Genomic DNA, 27,577 nt, shown 5'->3' on the forward strand with positions numbered 1-27,577 from the left:
TTCCCATCTACAGCAATGTGAATGGTCCCCGTATTTCCAAGAGGTCCTAGAAAGGATTTCATGCCCCTAGAGACGTGAAGTCGATGAGAAATTCATCCTAGTCGATGACAATGCAAGACCGCACCGTTCTCCAGCAGTGTCACCGTCCCCATAAATGCAACATGAACTGAACGCATTGGCCAGCACAGTCCCCAGACATGAATGCAATTGAGCAAGCATGGAACCCGTTAAATATGGCCCTTGTACAGCGTCCTAATCCACCTGACAATCTTCAGGAAGCTGCCATTGAAGAGTGGGACATCATACCCCAAGATAAACTTGTTCATCTCATCCACAGCATGTCTTGCAGCGCGGAAAAACTCATGCGAGTGCAGGGAGGACGTAGTCACTACTAAAGACATAATTATCATCGTGAGACAGAGATTTTCACTGTTTTAGTTTTCAATATGTACACTTAGAAGAGAGCCTCCTTTGTTTTGTAGTGATTTTTTGTAACCAACCAAAATTGTTCTTGTTCTCAGATGGTATTATGATTATTTTGTTAATAAAGTAATGTAAAAACTTCATTGGGTGTACCGTAAGAATTCATTGTATTAAATTCTGTGATATTCCAAACGTTTGTTGAGGTGTGTATATTACACGTCTTCTGCTGCGCCTTACACCAATTGTTGGACGCTTTTGCTGAGTTACCTCTCTGGTGCCTTTTCGGTGTTTGTATGTGGAGGATGTCAGCGCCCTCACACTTGATGTAACTGGTGGACGGTGGCAGTCATTCCAGAGCCTTCGGCCCCCGCAGAGCGCGTGACGCAAGAGGAGCGGCTGGAGCTGCGCGACCTGCAGAGCTTCCGCAACTACAGCCTGGAGGTGCGGGCCTTCACCAGGAAGGGCGACGGCGTCCCCAGCCAGCCCGTCTTCTGCACCACTCTGGAGGACGGTAGGCGTCTCTAGCCTTACATTCCGCAGATGCAATCGTGGTGTTCCCCGCAATAACCCAATAAAATAAGTCTTCCTTACAATAAAGCAGAGCCTCCGCTTTCTCTGTGGATCAGACTGCTTAGTACCTTCATTATCATTACCTTTATTACCAATTCTATGTCATTCACCAGCCACAGCTGGACAGGTAGCGTCAAGATACAACATGATCAAAATACCGGGTGATCAAAAAGTGAGTATAAATTTGAAAACTGAATAAATCACGGAATAATGTAGATAGAGAGGTACAAATTGACACACATGCTTGAAATGACATAGGGTTTTATTAGATGCAAAAAAAAAAAAATACAAAAGTTAAAAAAATGTCCGACAGATGGCGCTTCATCTGATCAGAATAGCGATACTTAGCATAACAAAGTAAGACAAAGCAAAGATGATGCTCTTTGCAGGAAATGCTCAATATGTCCACCATCATTCCTCAACAATAGCTGTAGTCGAGGAATTATGTTGTGAACAGCACTGTAAAGCATGTCCGGAGTTATGGTGAGGCACTGTAGTCGGATGTTGCCTTTCAGCATCCCTAGAAATGTCGGTCGATCACAATACACTTGCGGCTTCAGGTAACCCCAAAGCCAATAACCGCACGAACTGAGGTCTGGGGACCTGGGAGGCCAAGCATGACGAAAGTGGTGGCTGAGCACACGATCATCACCTAACGACGCGCGCAAGATATCTTTCACGCGTCTAGCAATATGGGGTGGAGCGCCATCCTGCATAAACATCGTACGTTCCAGCAGGTGTTTATCAGACAGGCTGGGGATGATGCGATTCTGTAATATATCGGCGTACCTCTCACCCGTCACAGTAGCAGTTACAAAACCAGAATCGCGAATTTCCTCGAAGAAAAAAGGCCCGATAACGGTAGATGTGGTAAATCCAACCTATACTGTGACTTTCTCGTCGTGCAATGGAGTTTCCACGACAGTTCTAGGATTTTTGGTAGCCCAAATCCTGCATTTGTGGGCGTTGACAGACCCTCGGAGCGTGAGATGAGCTTCGACGGTCCACAACACGTTACTCAACCAATCGTCATCTTCCGCCATCTTTTGAAACGCCCACACCGCAAATGCTCTCCGCTTCACTAAATCGACAGGTAACAGTTCATGATACCGATGGATTTTGTAAGTATAGCATCGGAGGGTACGCCTCAGTGCCAACCAAAGAGTAGTGTATGGAATGCCGGTGCGACGTGCGACTGCACGAGCGCTGACTTCCCCCTGCATAGACGAACCCGCTACAGTCTCCATTTCTTCCTGAACTGTCTCAGCACCATTACGCCTTGTGCTCGGTCGGCCGCTACGGGGTCTATCGTCTAAACAACCCGTGACTTCGCACTTCGAAATCATTCTCACCACAGCTGCATTTGTCAACGGACCTTTACCAGTTCGAATCCCCTTCCTATGTTGATAGGATGGTAACGCTGAACTAGCACATTCCCCATTCTTATAATACAGCTTCACTAAAAGCGTCTTTTCTGGTAACGTCAAGATGCTGCGACTGCTGGCGCATCTGATTCTCTCTCTCATTACAGCTCCTTTTATACACGATTGTCATGCGCAGTCACTGACGTTTCTCTGTCCAGCGCCATCTGTCTGACATTTTGTGAAGTTTGTTTTTTTGTTTTCGTTCTAATAAAACCCCATGTCATTCCAAGCATGTGTGTCGATTTTTACCTCCCTATCTACATTATTCCGTGATTTATTCAGTTTTTCAGTTTTCAAATTTTACTGACTTTTTGATCGCCCGGTACATGAATACAACTCTACTATGATAGTAATTTAATACCGCAACACATGTTTAAGATATAAATTAGATTACAATAATATCACAACAATAAAATAGATACAAGTATATAATGAAATTAAATATAACGGTTGCTGTTGTAGTCATGGAACTGAGCTGCAGCTCAAGTAAACACTATGCTATTACTAGAGACGAATTCTCTTATAGCTTACACAAAATAGTAGTTTTAAACTGCTGCCATGGTAAAGTCTGAATGTCATCAGGTAGAGCATTGAACAATAATAGGGCCACCATTGGGAAGCGGCTTTGTGTCCTTGCCTATCGACACCTTGACATGTCAATACTGTCTTTGTTGCAAGTGCTGTATTTGTGAACTTCATTTCTCTTCCTGTAGACATCATGGTTTCTCTTCATGTGGAAGAGGCAGTTCGATATATACTGGCTGTAAACAGTCAGAACTCCTAAGCTGGTGAAAATTGGTTTACAGTGGTCTGCCTTTTTGCCTGAAGTAATGACCCTCATTGCTTTCTTTTGCAGTAAAAGCACATACTTGCAGCCTGTAGAATGGCCCCAAAACAACAGCCCATAACTGATGTGGCTGTGGAACATTGAAAAGTACACAGTTAGCAGGTACTGTTCTAGTACTATACTTTTCAATTTCCTCAAGAGGTATAGGACCTGCGAAAGTCTGGAACATACATGTTCGGTGTGCTGTTGCCAGGTTAATTTGGAATCAACGAGGAAGCCCAGGAAAGTCTGGAACATACATGTTTGGTGTGCTTTTGCCAGGTTAATTTGGTATCAATGAGGAAGCCCAGAAGTTTAACATCTGCTGCGTTACCCAGTGCTCCAGGCTGAGTATCATTCTCTGAGTTTTCTCTTCATTAATTTTCATTTTGTTCATGATAATCCAGGCCTTAGCTTCACTGAACAAGACTTCTGCTTGTTGGATTGCCTGTACAACATTCTCTCCTTTTGAGGACAAGGTTGTATCATCCGCAAACTGCAAGGTGTGCCCATCGGAACCTATGTCGTTTACGAAGATAAGGAAAAGCAAGGGCCCTATTACCGATCCCTGTCGCACACCATGCTGTAGCGTCTTCTCACCTGAATCAGCTCCTTGCACGGAGACAATGTGTCGTCTGTTTCTCAGGTAGGATTCAAGAGTTTCTAGCTTTCTGAGCAGGACCTTTTGTGAGATGCAGTCAAATGCCTTACTAAGGTCACAGACTAGTGCTATAGACTTTTTGTCTTTTAAACCCTGGCTTATGTTCGTAACTAAGTCAAGTACAGCTGTTGTTGTTGACCTGCCCTTCCGAAAGCCATGTGACGCATCATAAAAGAAACTATTTCCTTCAAAGTAACTTAACAGTTTTTCTTTCATTATCGATTCCATCGCCTTCGCTAGTACTAGTATTATAGAAATGGGCCTGTAGCTTGGCACTTCATGTGGACTGCCTTTTCTGTAAGCGGGCACTGTGCGTTCTACTTTCAGGAAGTCTGGAAATTCCCCTGCACGGAGGCTTTTATTTATTACTACTGTTAATGGCTGTGCAATTTCACTGATTATAGTTTTTTAACATAGTACAGGACATGCCATAAATATCAGGGCTCCCTGAAGATTTGTAGCTTTTTACAATTTTTATTGTTTCTTTTTGATACACTCTCTTTCAGATTACCATGCTGCATTTATTCTCAAATTTCACAGCAGCTGCAGGATCTACTCCAAAGTTAGGAATTTCATCTACTGTGCTTTCCACTATTTTATAAAATAATCACGGAACTCATCTGGACTGGAAGAATAAGAGCAAGAGCTGGGCTATTCCTGTGCTTTACACGCCGTTAAAAATGAACAACGGTTAACTAACTGGAAAAAACTGGTAACTAATACTTTTAACAGCTGTTGTAATTACGCAATAATAACAATCTTTCGGTGGCAGTGCTAGCACAGTCTACATGTGCAGTAATGACACTCGTTGCTGTGAAAGTTGTCATCGTCTTGAAATCTGTAGCGACACTAGCGCTCCCAACGTCGAGAAAGCCATTCGTCTTCTATGTGCCATAAGATTACTGTTTTTCAAAATTTCTTTTCTACTTAATTTACGAAATAATTATTCTGTTTTTGAATCGTAAGCGTTAGTTAAAATCCAGAGATCTGAATAATCGTAAAAATAAATGTAAACAGACCCAAAACTTCTGAACGAAATGACGTAAGCTAAAATGTCTTCATGAAGAAATACTCTCGAAATTGCAAATAATTGCAAAATATCACACTAAACCAATCCCTACGACTTTCACCTTACCGTTTTCTATCGTCCTATCCAGTTAACCAACACATTAAAATACCTCTAATACTTGATCGCCGACTAACATGGAAGCCACATCTACTAACCATGGGACAGAAAACTCACAATAGACTAGTTATTGAAACTACTAACCGACCGAACATGGGAAATGCACTGTTCTGCAAATGTTGCTTGGACTTCCTCTCTTCCCTCCCTTTATCTCGCCCTACAGATCCTCAAACACCACGCACTCCACCTAGCTTTTCGAATCCTCTTACCGTCCCCCACCCGCATCTTCCAACAATTTATAAAATTCGCCCCCACCCCCTTTACTCTTCTATCCTAAACACCTCCAACTATCCTACGTTACCTGTAAACTCGACTCTACCCACCCCCTAGTTTTCTCGCTGCTCACTGCTCCTGTTAACCTGCCTCGCCTCTACCACCACGTTCCTCTAACACAACACCTCCACACTCTCCACATCCTCCTCCAACGAAACTTTACTCGGTTTCCCTTACTCGACCATGAAATCCGCCCTGATGTATACCAGACCTAAAGGAATCCTCCCCACCTCCCCTCAATCTGGGCTCCCTTCCTCTTCACTCCTCTACACCCACATCCTAAGGACTGGTCCGGAACAGCAGCTCTTTCCCTCTCCCGAATTCCTCCTCCCAACATCCGGCCACACAAACTGCCCTTTACGCACTACTCCAACTGTTATGTTCCTGAACACTCCCTCTTCTTGCAGTCCAGGCCCACCTCTCACTTCATTCATCTATGTCTCTATCTAAATCGGTCATCACACTTGCGTTTTACTTTTTTAACTTTTCCAACTGTCCTTCTGTCTTTTAACTTTTGTGAGACATTCACTTACCATTCCATCTGTGTCACTCGTTTAATTAATCAACTAAACGACCTTCTAGAATTTAAATTATTCTACTGAATAAATATCTTTTTCTAATGTAAACATTCATTTTATTAACCGCCGTGTCCAATTTTTTAATATGTTTTAAAATTTTTACTCTTATATGGCTGTCAATCCCCCCCCCCCCCCCCCCCTACGCCTGTTTGTCATCTAGCCGAATAGTCAAATCTACCAGAAATGCCTTCCTGTTGGTATCGTCAACTTGTAGCACAGATTTTGCTTTTGATATCATGAACGATTTGATTGCATTAATTACGCTATAAAATCTGTTTAATGTCTGGCCTCTACTGTACGATGCCACCATACACAATATTCAAACTCCTTCTGAATTCCTGGAATCGGCGATGATTCAGTCCCCTGGTTCCTACAAAATCCACAGTCTTCACAACGACTTCCATAACGTTATTCATTTTAATACTCTTCCCCACTAAATTCTTAGTGTATTATGCAATGGTGTTGCATCAAATGAGAGTTTCCGACTCCTATTATTCCTATAATCCCTTCTGTTACAGATATAAGAGCCGGGGCATAGCTTAATCTCTAACTTCTACCGATTTGCAGTGATCAGAACTACATATGAACATAAATGACACGAAATTCCCTTGTATTACTAAAAACGAATTTCATTATACTTCTCTGTCCCTAGTTTGCCAGTTGCAGCTGAAGCAGTCGCGAGATAACAAACCACCGCATCTGACGGATTGGCCTATTATAAGAACGAGACCGCGGTAGTTCAACCATAGCACGGGCAGCAATGTTACAAACGGATGGACCAGTGAGAGAATAGCATCGTGTGGTGCGAGTTTCAAACTGAAATTGTTCAACATTAGGAATTTTATGTAAATTTATTATTATTTTATTATTGTTTTTCTTTTTCAACGATCGTGTGACACATGTCACTTCTCGCGCCACTTTTATTCTTGCTTTGAACTGCATGGGGCCCGCTTGCCGCGGGATGGACACCCCTGCTATGAAGGAAACAGAGAGCAGAACGTAATTTTATATGCACGCCGAAGCTCTTTTGTATATCCGAGTATCGTTCCAATTTTGAAACTAACAGTTCAATGGACGAAATTAACGCTCTGTTGAAAACGAACGAGGTGGCGCAGCGGATTTCTTACTCGGGATGTCGTAGGTCCAATCCCCATTTGACCAGCCAGATTTACGTTTATCGTGGCGTGCCTGAATCTCTTAAAGCTAATGAACGGCTGCTTCCTTCGAGAGGCCATTGCGATCTTTCTTCCGCATCCTTCGACAACCTGAGCTAATGCTCTGTCTCTAATGACCTCATCGTCGACGTGAAGTTAAATAATCTTCCTTCCTTTCTCTCACCAAAACTGTAACCAGGATGTAAAAGAAATAAATTGACTATAAGGAGAGTAAATTAATGACCGATTGATAGTGTAACTTCTTACCTTTTATTGTCATGCAGATCGACCTTCATTATTTAAGGCCATTTCAGGACCCATGTCAGTAAATATTCTATGTAATTCACTGGTCATATTTTGAAACTGGTCACTGCAAACTGTATATCAAAGTTAAACATCATATGCTCCATTCACGACATTATATTAGGTTGGTGCATAAGTTCGTGGCGTTTTTGTTTAGCATGACCCGTTGCTACGGGTTTATTTATCGATTGTAATTTTTTATTTGTAGTTCACTGTTGCTGTTTGGGTTAAATGTTGTCATGCTGCCATTTGGTGATAGTGAATGGAGCTCTACACTCTAGAAAATGGAATCCCAAGTGGAGAAGTCTGAACATTTCCGATATATTCTTGTGTTTGAGTTCAACAGAGGGATGACAGCAGCGCAGGCAGCCAGGGACATGTGCGCCGTTTATGGGGATATTGTCATTGGATAGAGCACGGCAAGAAAATGATTTGCTCCTTTTAAGGGGGATCATTCTGGCATTAGGGACCCTTCTTGTTCGTGAAGACCTTCAAGGTTTGATGAAGATCGTTCAAACGGATTAGTCCACAATTATCCACGTCGATGTTCTCGAGAACTGGTAAATGAGATGAACTGTGGTCATTACATCATCGTGCGACATTCGCATGCAGTGGCAAAGGTTCAAAAATCGGGTGTATGGGTACAGAATACGTCAGGGCAAAATGACAGAAATCAGTTCATCTCTGCTTGCTCCATTATCAGTTGGCTCCTGAACAGCACCGACCATTTCTATCCTGTATCGTTACTAGTGATGATAAATAATGTGTTTATGCTAACACAAGGAAAAGGAAAAGGAAGGAATCTTCGAATCCAAACTGCTAGACTGACAGAAAAGCACTATCTGGATTGGGAAATTATGCACCCACCTCATCCACCTGATCTTGCGCTCTCAGATTTTCCCCTGTTCCTCTGTAGGTCAAACAATCTTTAAGAACTTCCTTTCCGGCTGAAGATCGACTCCGAATATGGCTCGACGAGTTCTTCGCCTCAAAACCACGTGATTTCTGCAGGTGCGGAATCGAAGAGTTACTCCAGCGTTCGAAGACTACTAAATAGTGTAGGAAAATATATTACTGATTATTAAAGTCTCTGTTACGTGTATCTGTTGTGTTATTTATCTTCTGGAAAGACGCTACAAACTTATGCACCTAACTAATACACTACTGCCCATTAAAATTGCTACACCAATAAGAAATGCAAATGATAAACGGCTATTCATTGTACAAATATATTGTACTAGAACTGACATGCGATTACATTTTCAAGCAATTTGGGTGCATAGATCCTGAGAAATCAGTACGCAGAACAACCACCTCTGGCCGTGATAACGGCCTTGATACGCCTGCGCATTGAGTCAAACACAGCTTAGATGGCCTGTACAGGTACAGCTGCCCATGCAGCTTCAACACGATACCACAGTTCATCAAAAGTAGTGACTGGCGTATTGTGACGAACCAGTTGCTCGGCACCATTGACCAGACGTTTTCAATTGGTGAGAGATCTGGAGAATGTGCTGACCAGGGCAGCAGTCGAACATTTTTTTGTATCCAGAAAGGCCCCTACAGAACTTGAAACATGCGACCGTGCATTATCCTGCTGAAATGTAGGGTTTCGCAGGGATAGAATGAAGGGTAGAGCCACGTGTCGTAACACATCTGAAATGTAACGACCACTGTTCAAAGTGCCGTCAATGCGACCAAGAGGTGACCGAGACGTGTAACCAGTGCCACCCCATACCATCACGCCGGGTGATACGCCAGTATAGCGATAACGAATACACGCTTCCAATGTGCGTTCACCGCCATGTCGCCAAACACGGATGCGACCTTAATGATGCTGTAAACAGAATCTGGGTTCATCCGAAAAAATGACATTTTGCCATTCGTGCACCCAGATTCGTCATTGAGTACACAATCGCACCCGCCCCTGTCTGTGATGCAGCGTCAAGGGTAACCACAGCCATGGTCGCCGAGCTGATAGTCCATGCTGCTGCAAACGTCGTCGAACTGTTCTTGCAGATGGTTGTTGTCTTGCAAACGTCCCCATCTGTTGACTCAGGGATCGAGACGTGGCTGCACATCCGTTACAGCCATGCGGATAAGATGCTGTCATCTCGACTGCTAGTGACACGAGGCCGTTGGGATCCAGCACGGCGATCCGTGTTACCCTCCTGAACCCACCTATTCCACAGTCTGCTAACAGTCATTGGAGCTCGACCAACGCGAGCAGCTATGTCGCGATACGAAAAACCGCAATCGCAATAGGCTACAATCCGACCTTTATCAAAGTCGGAAACGTGATGGTAAGCATTTCTCCTCCTTACACGAGACATCACAACGACATTTCACCAGGAAACGCCGGTCAACTGCTGTTTGTGTATGAGAAATCGGTTGCAAACCTTCCTCATGTCAGCACGTTGTAGGTGTGCCAGCGGCGCCAACCTTGTGTGAATGCTCTGAAAAGCTAATAATTTGCATATCACAGCATCTTCTTCCTGTCGGCTAAATTTCACGTCAGTAGCACGTTATCTTCGTGGTGTAGCAATTTTAATGGCCAGTAGTGTATATGCTTCCCATGAGCTCTCACGTGCAACTCCTTCGCGCCATAGGCTCTCAGGCAATACTGTTCCATAAAGCATGTCTGTCTAATTTGTCAAGACGATAAAGATAATAAATACAAATGAATATTTAAGAGCAAAACTGGTCTACAAAGTACATTGATTGAGTTATTAAAGTAATTTTCAATATTTACTGCTTCCCTCTAAAAGGGATGTTTGTAGTTTTTCTGTCTGAAGAAAAATAAGCACCCAGAATGGCAGGAAGAAACAAAAGGGCACTTTAGGGATTGAGAAGCTACTTGATCTTATTTTAGTTATTATAAAATCGAGTTAAATTTACAAAGCACTTGGCTGTATGAGTAAACTTAGTATGTTGCACCACCTGCGACCTGGTAGCAAGCTCTGATTCAGTCGGGAAGGATGTCAAAAAGCTGTTGTATCTTCTCCTGAGGCAAGTTGACCCCAGTCCTTGGCCCTTGATACCCTTCATATTGGCACAGTGTGGAGCTGACGTCCTATCAGATCCCACGAATGTTCTGTCTGGAACAGATTTCGTGATTTCACTGGTCACTGGAGTACGTCAGCATCATGCACACAGTTCATAGCGAGACGCATCATCTGTGGACAAGCATTGTCCTGTTGAAAAATGTCACCACGATACTTTCGATTCAGACTTAACATGTAAGGACGCAGGGCGTCGGTGACGTATCGCTGAGTCGTCAGAGTTCCCTCAATAATTACCAACCATTACCTGAGGGCATACCCGATGGTTTCCTCACCATAACGTAAGGAGTAAACCCCCAAGTTGTTTTTGCGCCCTAAAACAAAACAGGAGTAAAGCCGCGGTGCCTCTCCAAAACAGAAATAGAGGGACTTCTCCTCACGTCATCCAGCCATCCAGTGTAGTGCAGAACCGCGATGAACCGCTGAACACAATGCGACGCCATCAATCAATAGTCCATGCTTTCCGATCACGGCACCACTCAATACGAAGCCACTTGTGTTGTGGTGTTCACAGCAGTCTATTCATGGGATGGTAACTGAATAGTCGGGTTGCTGTTAGTCACCCATCTATGGTGAGGGATGACACAATTTTGCAGGGCCTCTATTATTTGTTCTCTGATGGCAGACAGGGATATCAAGCTATTATAGTGTGCTTGGGACAGAATATGGCGATCCTCCGTTGTGGCGGTCAGCCGTGGTCAACCGGAATCTTATGTCTACCCTCAATATCCCATGCAGTCCAACACCAGAACACTGCCACAGCTGAATGTCCCACAAATCTGGATGTTGCAAGGTTCAGCCTTCCAGCGAAATGGGGACACACAAAGAGGTCCCATGCAAATTCTGTCTGTTGCTGATAACGCTTTCTCATACTAGTATACGGCACCTCTCTAACCTTCACAGTAATCACTCAACAGCTCATGGAGTTCATGCCCCTTACGTACCCTACCAGGACTATATATGAACGACGCTAATGCACTCTGGCATCCGCTCTATCTCTCGTAGAGAATTACTAACTCTAATCACTTACATAACCGCCGATGGTGTGCACGTCTACAGAGTCACATTGGCATACAACCGATTCCTATGGGCGCTTCACTTTTTGGTCAGATACCCCATTTTGAAAATTTGGAAAGTAATTCCAAATGTTCAGATTAAGTACGTAAGGTTTCAAAACAATGTAGTTCATTTAGTTAACGACTTTTTGAATAGAAATATGGAAAAGTAACCCTTGGTTTTTTATCGAAAAATTGATTTGAATTGATAGAGCGACACACATATGTGAAATCTCCTAAACGCAGCCTAACAATTATTGATTGGTTATAAATAAAATGCAACTACTCACGGAGATCCAATGTGGGCTATAATTATTGTATGACAGCGAAACTTGGTAGATAAGCTAATTTCTTAATGCAGAACCGATTTACGCTGGAAAAAGTTACTTCCAGTTTTTGCCACGAGGCGCAATTCTGGTTCAAAAATGGTTCAAATGGCTCTGAGCACAATGGGACTCAACATCTGAGGTCATCAGTCCCCTAGAACGTAGCGGTCGCGCGGTTCCAGACTCAAGGGCTTAGACCCGCTCGGTCACTCCGGCCGGACGATAATGATGAAATGATGAGAGCAACATACTACCCAGTTCCCTAGCCAAGAAACTCTCCGACCCAGCTGGAATCGAACCCTGGCCTGCTGCATGGCAATCAGAGGTGTTGACCCTCAACTAAGGAGGCGGACTGCTACTCCGTTTCTGGCAAGACTCGAAGTTTGATGACATGTGGCCAGGCTATATTCTACGGAGTGACGAGGCACATTTCACACTACAGGGTGCAGTGAACACACAGAACTGGGAAATATGGTGTACTGTTAAACCGCCTGTTGTGCACGAAGAGCTGTTTTACTCGCAGTATGTGGTATGAATTCATCAGAACTTTCTTTGAAGAGAATACATACAGAGGGCCTGTCACGTGTACCGTGGCGTCTGTACATAACCCAGACTTCCTTGTACAGCATGTGGCTCCTACTTTGGAAGAGTGCAATGTGTGAAAACCACTGTTTGCATGCAAGATGGGGTTTGTCGCTCAGTGAAACATCTGCTTATTGTCATGTTCCACGGACGTGTTACCTGCAGACGTAGTGTAGGTACATATTCTACATGATCTCCTGATCTGAAACCTTATGAATTTGGCTCTGAGGATATCTAACTGAACGTGTTCACCACGGAAGCGTTCAGTTCCCACCTAATCTGAAGAGCAATATATTGGAATACGTTGCTGCGATTCCATCGCATTTGCTGCAAGAATCTGTTGAGTTTGTCGTTTTACAGATGCAGCACCTCGTCGACGTCTCCGGTGAACATTATGCCTTTCTCACGTGTTTGATCTTTTCCGCCCACGTTCCGTTCCTTACCCATTACATACGGAAACGTCTCTATACATCTTTAATAAAGTCACAGTGCCAGTCCGACATCTGATGTTCAAAATTGGAACCTTTTTCCCCAGCGTGAATCGCTTCCACATTAACGCCTTAGCATGTCTAACAATTTTCGCTGACATATTATAATTAAAGCCCACACTGGACCCCTCTCAGCAGCTACATTTTAATTATAGCCACCTGGCATATTGCACTGAGAGATATTCCTGATAGCATTGCATTCGTTACGAATGTTTATTTTTCACACTTCGAAATAACGTAAATTGAAAAATTTGTAATACTTTTTTCACTTATTTTGTATACCAAGCTACACATAAATTTTTGTCTTGTCTTCACGTTCAGCTTCATGATGAAACCTGACTCAAAATCCTTTTTTTTGCAGTTCCAGCAGAACCAGCTGACATCAAAGCACTTGTTATGGATTCACAAACGATCCTGATTTCATGGAGGCCACCAAAATATCCCAATGGAAGACTGACAAAGTACAAAGTCTACATTAGATCGCTCGATGGATTTGGTTTGGTATGTGATGTTTAAAATATTTGTTATTGGATATAGTAATTAAAAAAATAACAGTAATTTCGTGAACGCACTCTCTCTCTCTCTCTCTCTCTCTCTCTCTGTCTCTCTCTCTCTCTCTCTCTCTCTGTCTCTCTCTGTCTCTCTCTCTCTCTCTCTCTCTCTCTCTCTCTCTCTCTCTCTCTCTCTCTCTCTCACACACACACACACACACACACACACACACACACACACACACACACGCACACGCACAGAGACAGAGAGAGAGAGAGAGAGAGGTTGGAAGGAAGCGCGGTGGCTACAGTGTGGCCATGAAACAAATTTGAACCACACCGTTTTTCTTTTCTGTTAATGGTGCACACAATCTTCGGACTTCTTTATTTACAGGAATCGGAAATGTATTATACGACGGTCCTATACTTTCGCAACTCATCGGTGGGTCTAGCCTCTCTAAGAAAATTGATTTAACTTGGGAAATTAGCACATTAAGTTTTTCAACTCACTTAATATGCACGTAGTCAACTTATGATTGTAGTCATTGGACTCGTAATTTCCCCTTCTACCTGAATATGTGACTGAATTCTAATTATATTAAATTTAGCCTCAGACTTTGTATGGGCTGGACGTAGCAGCTGCTAGTACCTCCCCAGCTGTGTGGAAAGCGCCCTGGAGAAATCCGTGGTTTCCAGTTGTTTTCGGACAGTTCCAGTCCGCAGCAAATGTAGAGTCGATTCCTTCGAAAGGGCGCGGCAGATTTTCGTCCTCATCCTTTACAGATCCGAGCTTGTGCTCCAGCTATAAGATCTTGTCGACATCAGCGGGACATTTTTATGTCAACATCTATATCTATACTCCACGGCGAAGGATACTTAGTGTGTTACTGTTACTTCTACTCTGTCCTGTTCCAGTCGCGTATCGGGCGCGAGAAGAACGGCTGTTGGTAAAACTACTTGCGAGCTCAAATCTTCTAATTTAATTGGACTTCTTGAGAGATACACACAGAAGGAACCCGTTATATCGGCTCTCCCTTCTACATACAGTAACAAAAGTTTCGCATCACCCCTTTCTTTCGAAATCCATGGCACAGGAACAATAACTGGCTCTGATGCCTGCGTATATAGGGTGACAATTATTGACTCAGACGGAAAAAAGTTAAATTAGCTAACAACTACAGAACGCACAAAATTTATTCAACATGTAAACATCACTACAGATATTAGGATTCAGATTATGAGTTCGATATGCCCTGCAATCATTGGCGATGATGTGGTGCAGACAAATAGCAACATTCTGCATGACCTGCTGAAGTGTGGGAACATCGACGTTGTCCATGGCCCCCTGAATGGCTGTGTTCAGCTCAGCAATGGTTTTGGGGTTATTTCTGAACCCCTTGTCTTTAATATAACCCCACAAAAAGGAGTCGCATGTGTTCAGAACTGGAGACTATGGCGGCCAATCGAGGACCATGCCAGTGACCTCTGGGTACCCCGGAGCCAGAAAATGATCCCCACAGTGTTCCCATCCAGGACATCAAACACTCTCCTGCTTCGATGGGGTCGAGCTCCGTCTTACATGAACCACGTATTGTCCAAATCAGGGTCTCTTTGGATAAACAGGATGAAATTATCTTCCAAAACATTCATGTATCTTTCGGTAGTCACTGTGCCATCAAGAAAAATCGCACCGATTATTCCGTCCTGGACACTGCACACCACAATGTCACCCTTTGAGGGTAAAGAGACTTCGAGATCGCGATTCTCAGTTTCCCAAATGAGCCAATTTTGCTTATTGTCGAAACCATCCAAACCAAAGTGGGATTCGTCGCTAAACCAAACGACAACGCAGCAACGTGCTTATTAATTCCCGTCATGCCCCGCGGCCAAACATGCAGTTTGAACGTCCTAACGCAAACCGTTCAGATGTTGTGACCATTTTATTTCTTATACTTAATGATGAAATGATGAGAGCAACACAATACCCAGTTCCCTAGTCAAGAAACTCTCCGACCCAGCTGGAATCGAACCCGGGCCTGCTGCATGGCAGTCAGAGGCGTTGACCCTCAACTAAGGAGGCGGACTGCTACTCCGTTTCTGGCAAGACTCGAAGTTTGATGACATGTGATCAGGCTATATTCTACGGAGTGACGAGGCACATTTCACACTACAGGTTGCAGTGAACACACAGAACTGGCAAATATGGTGTACTGTTAAACCGCCTGTTCTGCACGAAGAGCTGTTTTACTCGCAGTATGTGGTATGAATTCATCAGCACTTTTTCTCTAGATCAGTCTTTCTTTGAAGAGAATACATACAGAGGGCCTGTCACGTGTACCGTGGCGTCTGTACATTATCCAGACTTCCTTGTACAGCATGTGGCTCCTACTTTGGAACGTCCTAACGCAAACCGTTCAGATGTTGTGACCATTTTATTTCTTATACTTTAATAACTGTCACCCTGTATATTCATCTGCAATATGTCCAGATCCCGGATTTAAAAAAAAGTTAAAAAATGTAACGATAAACCGTCTGTTTGGCATGAAGGGCTTTTTGCAGCACTCCTTAGTAAGATCAATGCGTGCTCGAAAATCCATGCGCTTGGATGTAGACTGGAATCTGTCGTGGCATACGAGATCATTAAGCCAGCCCAGGTCTAAATTGTCCCACTCTTCAATGGCGGTTCTGCTTCGGTCAGTCACGCAGAATACATGGCCGTAGCCATCGTCCAAAAAACCTCGTTTCAATCGAGCCCACACATGTTGATGAGGTGCATGTCCGAGGAAGAGGCAGGCTACTCCATTCTGATGATCCTAGCTTGGTGGAGGAACGTATTCGCGAGAGCAGCACGATGAACAAGTTGGTTATCATCCATCAGGATGAAACTATCCCGACAATGTTGCCGATACGGTCCCACTATTGGATGCAGAATTTCGCCCCTGCACCATGGAGAAAATGTACGAGATCCAGCACTAGAATCAGAATTTCAGAGAGCTTTCGAGGACTTAATATCAGATAAGGCAGAAAGGATAAATAACATTCCATCAGAGTTTCTAAAATCGTTGGGGAAGTGGCAACAAAACGACTATTCGCTTGGTCTGTAAAATGTGTGAGACTGGCGAAATATCTGACTATCGAAAAGGTATCATCCACACAATTCCGAAGAATGCAAGAGCTAACAAGTGCGAGAATTGTCGCAGAATCAGCTTAACAGCTCGTGCATCCAAGTTTCTTTCAAGTATAGTACACAGAAGAATGGAAACGAAAATTGAGGATGTGTTAGATGACGATCAGTTTGGCTTTAAGGAAGGTAAAAGCACCAGAGGAGCAGTTCTGACGTTTTAGTTGATAATTGAAACAAGACTAAAGAAAATCAAGATACATTCATAGGATTTGTCGACGTGAAAATAGTGGTTGATGGTGTAAAATAGTGCATGATGTTCGAAGTACTGAGAAAAATACCGGTAAGCTGTAGGGAGAGTTGGATAATATACAATAGGTACACGAGCCAAGAGGGAATAATAAGAGTGGATGACCAAGAACGAAGTGCTCACATTAAAAAGAATGTAAGACGTGGATGTACCATTTCAACCCTACCGTTCACTCTATACATCGAAGAGGCAATGGTGGAAATAAAAGAAAGGTTGCGAAGTGGAATTACAATTCAAGGTGAAAGGATGTCAATGATACGATTCGCTGATGATTTTGCTATCCCCAGTGTAAGTGAAGAAGAATTACATTATGTGATGAATGTAATGAAGTCTAATTAGTACAGAATATGGATTGAGAGTAAATCGAAGGAAGACGAAAATAATGACACGTAGCTGAAATGAGAACGGAGAGAAGCTTAACATCAGGACTATAGGACATGAAGGAGATGAAATTACGGAATTCTATTAGCTAGGCTGCAAAACAACCAATGACGGGTGGTGCAAAGAGGATATCAAAAGCAGACTACCATTGCAAAAGGACATTCTTGGCCAAGGCAAGTCTACTAGTACCGAACATAGGCTTTAATTTGAGGAATAAATTTCTGACAATGTACGTTTTGAGCACAGCATTATATGGTAGTGAAACATGGACTGTGGGAAAACCGGAAGAGAAAAGAGTCGTAGCATTTGAGATGTGGTGCTGCAGACGAATGTTGAAAATTAGGTGGACTGGTAAGGTGGGGAATTTGGGGGTTCTGCGAAGAATCGGAGAGGAAGGTAATATGTAGAAAACACTGGCAAGGAGAAGGTACAGGATTATAGGACATCTGTTAAGACATCAGGGAATGACTTCCATGGAACTAGAGGGAGCTGCAGAGGGCAAAAACGGTAGAGGAAGACAGAGATTGGAGTACATCCAGCAAATAATTGAGGAGGTAGGTTGCAAGAGCTACTCTGAGATGTAGAGGTTGGCACAGGAGAGGAATTCTTGGCGGGCCGCATCAAACCAGTCATAAGACTGATGACTCAAGAAAATAAATAAATAAAAAAAACATAGAGCATGTATTGACATCATAGAACATCACTTCACCATCATCCTGCTGCATATGCGGGACACAGAGTTGGCGAGACGCCTGATATTAACGGGTTGTCGCCAGACAGGTTGTCAGTGATTATCAGGATACAAAAAGACACTAGTTTCGTACGTAAACAACATGCGACGTCAGTCCTGCTGTTTCCATTCAGCGTGATTTATTGTCCCTCTGTATTTGTAACAGAGTCCCTGGAGTTTTGGCGTACTACGTGCTGCTCGACATGTTCGCCGTGGATGGAGATTCGTATCTAACAGTTTGGGTCGACCGATACATGACGTTCTGTAGCCCTCTTCGAATGACAAATTCAGTTCTGGAACACTCATTCCACGATTCCTTCTACTCAAAGTCTTAGATATCGATTATGCTGGGCATCTGTCGCAAGTTCACGGTCTGTGAGGTTTAAGTCCTCAACACTGTCTGTCTACTGGAAAAGGTTCCATGTCCTCACCACATCAGTTTGCCTCCACTGGACATGTCGAGGAAATTCCCTAGCTGGCCGGGGTGGCCGAGCGGTTCAAGGCGCTACAATCTGGAACCGCGCGACCGCTACAGTCGCAGGTTCGAATCCTGCCTCGGGTACGGATGTGTGTGATGTCCTTAGGTTAGTGAGGTTTAAGTAGTTCTAAGTTCTAGGGGACTGATGATCTCAGAAGTTAAGTCCCATAGTGCTCAGAGCCATTGAATGTGCTGCAAGTGACGTGACGATACTCACTTGATCTTTGGTTGCAATTTCCCTTCGTGGGATGATCCTGGTTCACTCTGCTTCCACAGACGCCGCTAATGCGTCCCTACTGGCTCATTACTCCAGAGCGACACGCTGCAATCTATTCGAGTGCAGCTTACCATCAGTAGGTAGCGCTCATGGAAAGTGTACGTTTGAAAACGTCAGTAGTGACGTTCTCTGTGGTGTAGGGACAGTCACAACAGCATCACACCTGTAGGTGATGCAATACATTTATTGAGCTATGTATAAATGTAAACTCTACGAATTTTAGCAGTAAACGACACCATGATGCACAACGTTTCTCTCGCAGTGCCTGCCACTGGAGATGGACCAACAACTATGTTACATATTCACTTTTAGTAAACGAATCTGTGACGAAACGCGCTGATCTTCCTTACTTGAAAAAATGGTTCAAATAGCTCTGAGCACTATGGGACTTAAATGCTGAGGTCATCAGTCCCCTGGTACTTAGAACTAGTTAAACCTAACTAACCTAAGGACATCACACACATCCATGCCCGAGGCAGGATTCGAACCTGTGACCGTAGCGGTAGCGCGGTTCCGGACTGAAGCGCCTAGAACCGCTCGGCCACCGCGGCCGGCTTCTTTACTTCAACTATCATTTTTATATGGTAATGGTGCCAGACAAATGACCAATACTTAGGCAAAGGGAGAGGTTCTCGTGAGATACCATCTTTGAGAGCACTAAATTTCCTGATGATGATTCCATCGAATTTCAGCCTGTCGTGTGCCTATCCTATGATTAACTGTATGTGATCGTTGCGTACTCCGAAATAGTTAATAGTTGCTGAAATGTGGGACTTAGGGAATGCAGGTAAATGTGTGGCGGGGCCTTACTCAGTTACCGTCGGTTGCTCAGTGAACACATACTCTTCATTTAAGGAAATATTTTCTAAGACAATCGTTTTTTAAAAAAAACTGACTCTAGCACAAACTACACTGACGGCTGAAGGCCTTATTAAGAAAGAATGCAAATTATTTGTTAGCTGAAAGCTACAACAATGGGAATAATATAAACAAAATATTATTTTTTAAGCAATTGACACAATCAGACCAAATAAAGAAGGGAGTGATCAACAGACAGTGGTCCAAGGATCGACCTGGGAAAGTCCCTCAAACGAAAGCAAGGTGAGACAGGCAGCTCAGTGTTACACTCACTTAACAGGATGGCAACTCAAACAAGTCACAGTTGAAACGCAAGACCAACACTCTCGCAAAATCTACCTAACGCCCGATGCCCAATACAACGATGGAGTAACCCATGCCAAGCAGACAGGCAGATTACACTCTTGACATCGTGAAACGACAAACATTATTCAAGAGAGAATGTTCAAACGCAAGAGTGATCCGAGGTAATCACAAGAAGTTGCCTCCACGAATCCAGTAGGCAGACAGCGTTAAAATGACTGCTCATCCATAACCACACTGGATACACACGGATCCGCGAAAAAAATACCACAAACAACGCAAACAATACTAAAACCAGTCACTGTGGAGCAACAAGGACGCATTACAAGCTGGCATAAACACAGAGAATCCAGGAGCGGTCGGAAGACCTAATACACGTCGTCCGTTGAGACGACCGACCGAACGACCAACCAATGGTCGTTCCCGCTCAAGTCGGGCACGGAAAGGTCCCAGTATGAATCGTCGACTGCCAACTTATTGCCATGAGGTCACTTCGACGGACGGAGACACACACACAAGTGAAGGTTGCACTACTGGAATATAACGATCCATTCAACTTACTCGCTGGATTCGGTTCTTGGCGTGGTCGTGCACTCTCACGACCACATGCTTCCGTCGGGCAGTGCATGTGTCTCGCCAGCGGTCAGGCGAGTACTCGCTGTGCGGACCTCACCGCTGCTCCGCCCCCCCCCCCCCCCCCCTGAACTCCGATACACGAAGACCCGGAAATACTAGATGTCGCTCCAGAGATAGTAGCACAGTACTCGCTATTGATAAACGCCGCTTCTGCCACTCACGGACAGACAAAGCGAGCAAACGTAGTGACGCCAGTGAACGCACTAACAAAACGATAGGTCACAATCCGAATACACGACGCCAACCCGTCAACGGCACAAATGCGAGCCGGAGCACGGCTCAGTTGCTTTCACTGACTATTCTCCAATCATATATTATGTTAAACTCTAATCCTCTTTCCGTTGTTTTCTACCTTCTCAATGTAGACCATCCTGCTGCTGTCACCATTCATGTATACCTCTTGTGTCCACAGTTAAAGTTGTCAGTGTATTCCGCACATTGCTATACAATCCAAATGCCTTACGGAAGCAATGCTGTCTCGAGCTATGTTGTTAGCAGGCAACGCTCGTAGTAAAATCTCTGAGGCGAAGAGGCTCCAAATTGCATATTTAAATGTAATTTTCAATATTATAACCTAGAATTTAAATTATTAGGGCGGTTTTCAAACATTTTCGACGAGGATTTAAATGTTAAGTCAACGTTTCCCGAAATGTTGTAGCGAGAGATGTTGTCAGAACAGACAATAGTAAGTCTTAAGGCTACGCAGGTTAGCACCATGTAGTAGCGGTTTGGAGCTACGGTTTCAACGAGTTACAACTCTGATGTGTTACAGAAAGTTCAGCTTGCTTAGCCTAAGTGTGTCCTCCCACTCTCCATATGGTTTCCATTTTCTGCTGCTTACAGCAGATGGGAATCAACAGTGTGGCTGAACTTTCACTCTTGAATCCCTGTCTCTATATAGCTTGCGAGCACCATTAATCGACATTTAATATACTTTGGTAGCGCTAAAGATGCTTTTTTCTCCTGGCACTGCTAATTCTATAATTACACTGTAGGGAACGAATGTGAGGTTTGTAAACATCTCGCTAGAATGCACTAGATTACGGTAATGTAAGTGCCCGCACAGAGCAAGATTTTCACTAATGCTTATACGAAAATGACGGTACAGAACATGGGCCGCGACCTTCCGTTGCTAAGAACATTCCTGCTAACTGATGAGGTTTGCAAAATAAAGTGCATTATTAACAGGTACTCTTGTATGAGAGTGTTGAGTTTGTGTTATTTTTGCAACAGCACAATATGAACTGGTAACATGTCTACCCATGTCAATTCCTGACACTTCAGCGCAACAAAGCCTATTAAAAATGCGCGTTTTGGAGGCACTTATCATGTGGTGCATCATTCAGACAGTATCTTTTCGTAACACGCAAATATAAATACAAAAACCACCAAATACGGCATCTTAGCTTCTAAACACTTAAACCAACATGGCAGCAGCTCGGTTTGCTTCTATCAGCCAGTCGCAGCATAGGACCTGTGAGGTCATGAGAGCATCACTGTTTCTTCAGCGCGATCTCATTAACGCCACAGACTGGACACAAACGAAAAAGTTAAACGTGTCAAGTTCAGAGTTGAAAACACAAGAAACATTAAGCATGCAACGAAGCTGATATGCCGTATTTTATTGTTCTCGTAATTACATGGGGTGTTTAGTAAATAAGAACCAAAAGATTTTTTTTTCTTTTATTGATTATTATTATTATTTCTTTCTTATCTCAGACGTTATGTCTGGTCAGAAGTAGAAAGTGAGACAGACCTTGATCAAGCGTGACTTCCTTTTAACTGTACGGTATATTTTATATTGCATTTAGCAACTTTTGGGTAATTGAACATGTATCAAAAATTACGTATTTCTGTAGTTCTATATATAAGTTTGGATGTAGCTGTATTGGATTGATGTACTGGTGGATATTGTGTGGTATGACTCCTGTACTTGATAGTGTAATTGGCATAATGTCAACGTTATCCTCATGCCACATATCCTTGACTTCCTCAGCCAGTTGGATGTATTTTTCAATTTTTTCTCCTGTTTTCTTTTGTATAATTGTTGTATTGGGTATGGATATTTCGATTAATTGTGTTAATTTCTTCTTTTTATTGGTGAGTATGATGTCAGGTTTGTTATGTGGTGTTGTTTTACCTGTTGTAATGGTTCTGTTACAGTATAATTTGTATTCATCATTCTCCAGTACATTTTGTGGTGCATACTTGTATATGGGAACGTGTTGTTTTATAAGTTTATGTCGTAAGGCAAGCTGTTGATGTATTATGTTTGCTACATTGTCATGTCCTCTGGGGTATTCTGTATTTGCTAGTATTGTACATCCGCTTGTGATGTGATCTACTGTTTCTATTTGTTGTTTGCAAAGTCTGCATTTATCTGTTGAGGTATTGGGAACTTTAATAATATGATTGCTGTAATATCTGGTGTTTATTGTTTGATCCTGTATTGCAATCATGAATCCTTCCGTCTCACTGTATATATTGCCTATTCTTATCCATGTGTTGGATGCGTCTTGATCGATGTGTGGCTGTGTTAGATGATATGGGTGGTTGCCATGTAGTGTTTTCTTTTTTCAATTTACTTTCTTCGTATCTGTTGATGTTATGTGATCTAAAGGATTGTAGAAGTGGTTATGAAATTGCAGTGGTGTAGCCGATGTATTTATATGAGTGATTGCTTTGTGTATTTAGCTAATTTCTGCTCGTTCTAGAAAGAATCTTCTTACATTGTCTACCTGTCCATAATGTAGGCTTTTTATGTCGATAAATCCCCTTCCTCCTTCCTTTCTGCTTAATGTGAATCTTTCTGTTGCTGAATGTATGTGATGTATTCTATATATGTGGCATTGTGATCGTGTAAGTGTATTGAGTGCTTCTAGGTCTGTGTTACTCCATTTCACTACTCCAAATGAATAGGTCAATATTGGTATAGCATAAGTATTTATAGCTTTTGTTTTGTTTCTTGCTGTCAATTCTGTTTTCAGTATTTTTGTTTAGTCTTTGTCTATATTTTTCTTTTAGTTCTTCTTTAATATTTGTATTATCTATTCCTATTTTTTGTCTGTATCCTAGATATTTATAGGCATCTGTTTTTTCCATCGCTCCTATGCAGTCGTTGTGGTTATCCAATATGTAATCTTCTTGTTTAGTGTGTTTTCCCTTGACTATGCTATTTTTCTTACATTTGTCTGTTCCAAAAGCCATATTTATATCATTGCTGAATACTTCTGTAATCTTTAGTAATTGGTTGAGTTGTTGATTTGTTGCTGCCAGTAGTTTTAGATCATCCATGTATAGCAAATGTGTGATTTTGTATGGGTATGTTCCAGTAATATTGTATCCATAATTTGTACTATTTAGCATGTTGGATAGTGGGTTCAGAGCAAGGCAGAACCAGAAAGGACTTAATGAGTCTCCTTGGTATATTCCACGCTTAATCTGTATTGGCTGTGATGTGATATTATTTGAATTTGTTTTGATATTAAGTGTGGTTTTCCAATTTTTCATTACTATGTTTAGGAACTGTATCAATTTAGGATCTACTTTGTATATTTCCAATATTTGTAGTAACCATGAGTGGGGTACACTATCAAATGCTTTTCGGTAATCAATGTATGCATAGTGTAGCGACCTTTGTTTGGTTTTAGCTTGATATGTCACCTCTGCATCTATTACCAGTTGCTCTTTACATCCTCGTGCTCCTTTGCAACAGCCTTTTTGTTCTTCATTTATAATTTTGTTCTGTGCTGTATGTGTCATTAATTTCTGTGTAATGACTGAAGTTAATATTTTGTATATTGTTGGTAGGCATATTATGGGGCGGTATTTAGCTGGGTTTGCTGTGTTTTCTTGATCTTTAGGTTTCATATGAGTTATTCCATGCGTAAGTGTATCAGGGAATGTGTATGGGTCTGCAACGTAACTGTTAAATAATTTCGTTAGATGTGAATGTGTTGAGGTGAACTTCTTTAGCCAGAAATTTGCTATTTTATCTTTTCTAGTGGATTCCCAATTGTGAGTAGAATTAATTGCTTTGGTGACTTCATGTTGCAAAATTATCACTTCAGGCATCTGTGGTATCATCTTGTATGTGTCTGTTTCTGCTTCTATCCATCGTGCATGCCTGTTATGTTGTACCGGGTTTGACCATATGTTGCTCCAGAAGTGTTCAATGTCTGATATGTTTGGTGGATTGTCTATTTTAATGTGTGTTTTATCTATTGTCTGGTAAAATTTCTTTTGGTTTGTGTTGAATGTTTGGTTTTGTTTCCATCTATTTTCACTTTTTTTGTATCTTCTAAGTCGTTTGGCCAATGCTTGTAATTTCTGCTTCTTTTCATCTAATTGCTCTATCGCTTCTTCTTGTGAGATTTTACCTAACCTTTTTCGTTTTTTTCTGACATTTGATGTCTTATAAATTGTGTTAGCTGTCCAATGTCTTTTCTCAGTTTTTCTACTCTGATCTGTAGCCTGTGTTGCCATGCTGGTTTTGTGGGTTTCTTCTGTGTGTTGGTTGGTTCTGATCTCTGCCTAGTGTGTATATTTAGTGTAGTGAGTGCTCCTATATAAAGCAGTAGTTGTAACTCTTCCATAGTTGTGTTTTCATTTATTTTGTTGTGTATGATTGTGTTGATAGTTTTTATTGTTGTTTCGACTTGTAGGTTATTTGGCGGTCTATGCAAGAATGGTCTAATGTCTGTATTTGTGTCTTTGTATTCTATATATGTCAGCTGAAATTTTTCTTCTATATCTAACATATCTGTGACTTCGTGTTCTGTTTGTACTTGTTCTGGTGGCAGTCTTAAGATTTCGGTTTCCTCTGATTGTTTAATTGATGTGTGTTGTTCTTTGTTTGTTTGCTCTGGGATGTTTGAGTCAATTACTGTATTTTCTTCTTCTTCTGATTGCACATTATTTTGTTCCAGTACTTGTTGTACTTTTTATTTGATGTTTTCTAATTCTGACTGGGGTATCCTGTTATTTTTGATTATTACACAGATCTGATCAGCTAGTCGTTGTTCTGTTAAAAATTTTAATTCTGGGTATCTGGTAATAAATGTTGTGTATACTTGTGATCTGTATCCATTTGTGTTGGTTCCTAGGTTTGTTGCTTGGTAATAACAGAACATGAGGTATCGATTAACTTCATCTGACCATCTCATCCTCTGTCTTTGTTTTCCTTCTAGGGTGGTTGCAGGGAGCATATCCTGCAAAACACCTCAATTTGTATTTAAATCATTTTCCAGTTGGCTAGCAATGTCGTTACTATTGTGGGCGGGCATAGGGTTCAAGCGTCGTCCCCGATCATGACGGCGCTTGTCCAAGGCTTCTTTATTATTATTATTATTATTATTATTATTATTATTTCTTTCCTTTCTCAGACGTTATGTCTGGTTAAAAATGGAAAGTGACGCGGACCTTGATCAAGCGTAACTTCCTTTTAACTGTACAGTATATGTTACATTGCATTTAGGAACTTCCAGGTAATTGAACATGTATCGATAATTACAGATTTCTGTAGTTCTATATATATGTTTGGATGTAGCTGTATTGCGTTGATGTACTGGTGGATATTGTGTGGTGTGACTCCTGTAGTTAATAGTAGAATTAGTACAATGTCAACCTTTTCCTGATGCCACATGTCCATGACTTCTTCAGCCAGTTGGATGTATTTTTCAATTTTTTCTCCTGTTTCCTTCTGTATATTTGTTGTATTTGGTAGGGATATTTCGATTAATTGTGTTAATTTCTTCTTTTTATTGGTGAGTATGATGTCAGGTTTGTTATGTGGTGTTGTTTTGTCTGTTATAATGGTTCTGTTCCAGTATAATTTGTATTCATCATTCTCCAGTACATTTTGTGGTGCATACTTGTATGTGGGAACGTGTTGTTTTATTAGTTTATGTTGTATGGCAAGTTGTTGATGTATTATTTTTGCTACATTGTCGTGTCTTCTGGGGTATTCTGTATTTGCTAGTATTGTACATCCGCTTGTGATGTGATCTACTGTTTCTATTTGTTGTTTGCAAAACTGCATTTTATTATTATTATTATTATTATTATTATTGATACAGTATGTTATTCTTATTTTATGTTCCTCCTGCACTTGTACGATGTTTCCAACAGTTTCATCAGATGGCAGAGCCATTGTGAACCATCAAATTAGGGAGTACACAAGACAGTCGTTAAAACCAGTGCGCTGTAATTGAAGTCACTGCTGCGGAAAAAGAAGCCCTGTTAATATTCATAAACGCTTGCGTGGAGTGTATGGTAATAATTCAGTTGATAGAACTACTGTTTAGCGATGAGCAAAGAGAATTAAAGGTTCAGGAAGTGCAGAAACTAAGCTCCATAATCGGTCACATCCAGAATGTCCCGTCAAAGTCACAGCTACAGACATTGTGAACCGCGCGAACGCCGACATTCGTGCAAACCGGCGCATCACAACTCGCTGACTACTGCTATTGGTGAGCGTCGGAACTATGTGTGCTATGACAGACTCTTGCAAATTCAAAGGTGTGATCCACATGAGTTCCACGGTTGCTCACAATACGCCACAAGATTCAAAGAAAAGCCATTCGGTCTGAACTGTTGGGGCTGTTTGAGGCCAGTGGAGAAGATTTTCTGTCACGTAGAGCTACCCATCACAATTGGGTGCTTCACTTTGAGCCAGTAACAAAAAGGCAGTCACTTGGGTGGCACCATCTGTAACCACGAAAAATATAAATGCAAGAAACTGAAGGCAGCTTCCGCTGCTGACAGTCATGTTTAGAGTCATTTGGGGTAATGATGGTGTCATTCTCACGCATGTGTTGGTGTTAATTAAGAGGCGCACTCGGACGTGAAGACTCTGAGGAAACGCAGGAACGATTTCCGACTTCTTCGGTCAGACAAGAATTCAAAATAAATCTTCCTCCAACATGACAATGCACGCCGAGACATGTCCACCTATAAACGCTTCTCCAAACAGGATTGGACATAGTTGCCTCATCCACCCTATAGCACAGATGTGACACCGTTGGGCTTTCGTCTATACAGGACACTTTGATATGAAACCGTCATTCGTATAGTGAAGATC

At 42.2% G+C, this 27,577-nt stretch overlaps 1 protein-coding gene across 1 annotated transcript in view; it reads left to right on the plus strand.

Annotated features, from left to right (window-relative positions):
• Positions 1–27,577, plus strand: part of LOC126335652 (Down syndrome cell adhesion molecule-like protein 1) — a 171,508-nt gene that overhangs the window by 45,634 nt on the left and 98,297 nt on the right. Inside the window, exons 5-6 of the mRNA XM_049999108.1 lie at positions 770–934; positions 13,273–13,412. Of these exons, the coding sequence (XP_049855065.1) occupies positions 770–934; positions 13,273–13,412 (305 nt within the window). The remainder of the gene's footprint in view (positions 1–769; positions 935–13,272; positions 13,413–27,577) is intronic.

Source organism: Schistocerca gregaria, chromosome 2, assembly GCF_023897955.1.
Source record: "Schistocerca gregaria isolate iqSchGreg1 chromosome 2, iqSchGreg1.2, whole genome shotgun sequence".
NCBI lineage: Eukaryota > Metazoa > Arthropoda > Insecta > Orthoptera > Acrididae > Schistocerca > Schistocerca gregaria.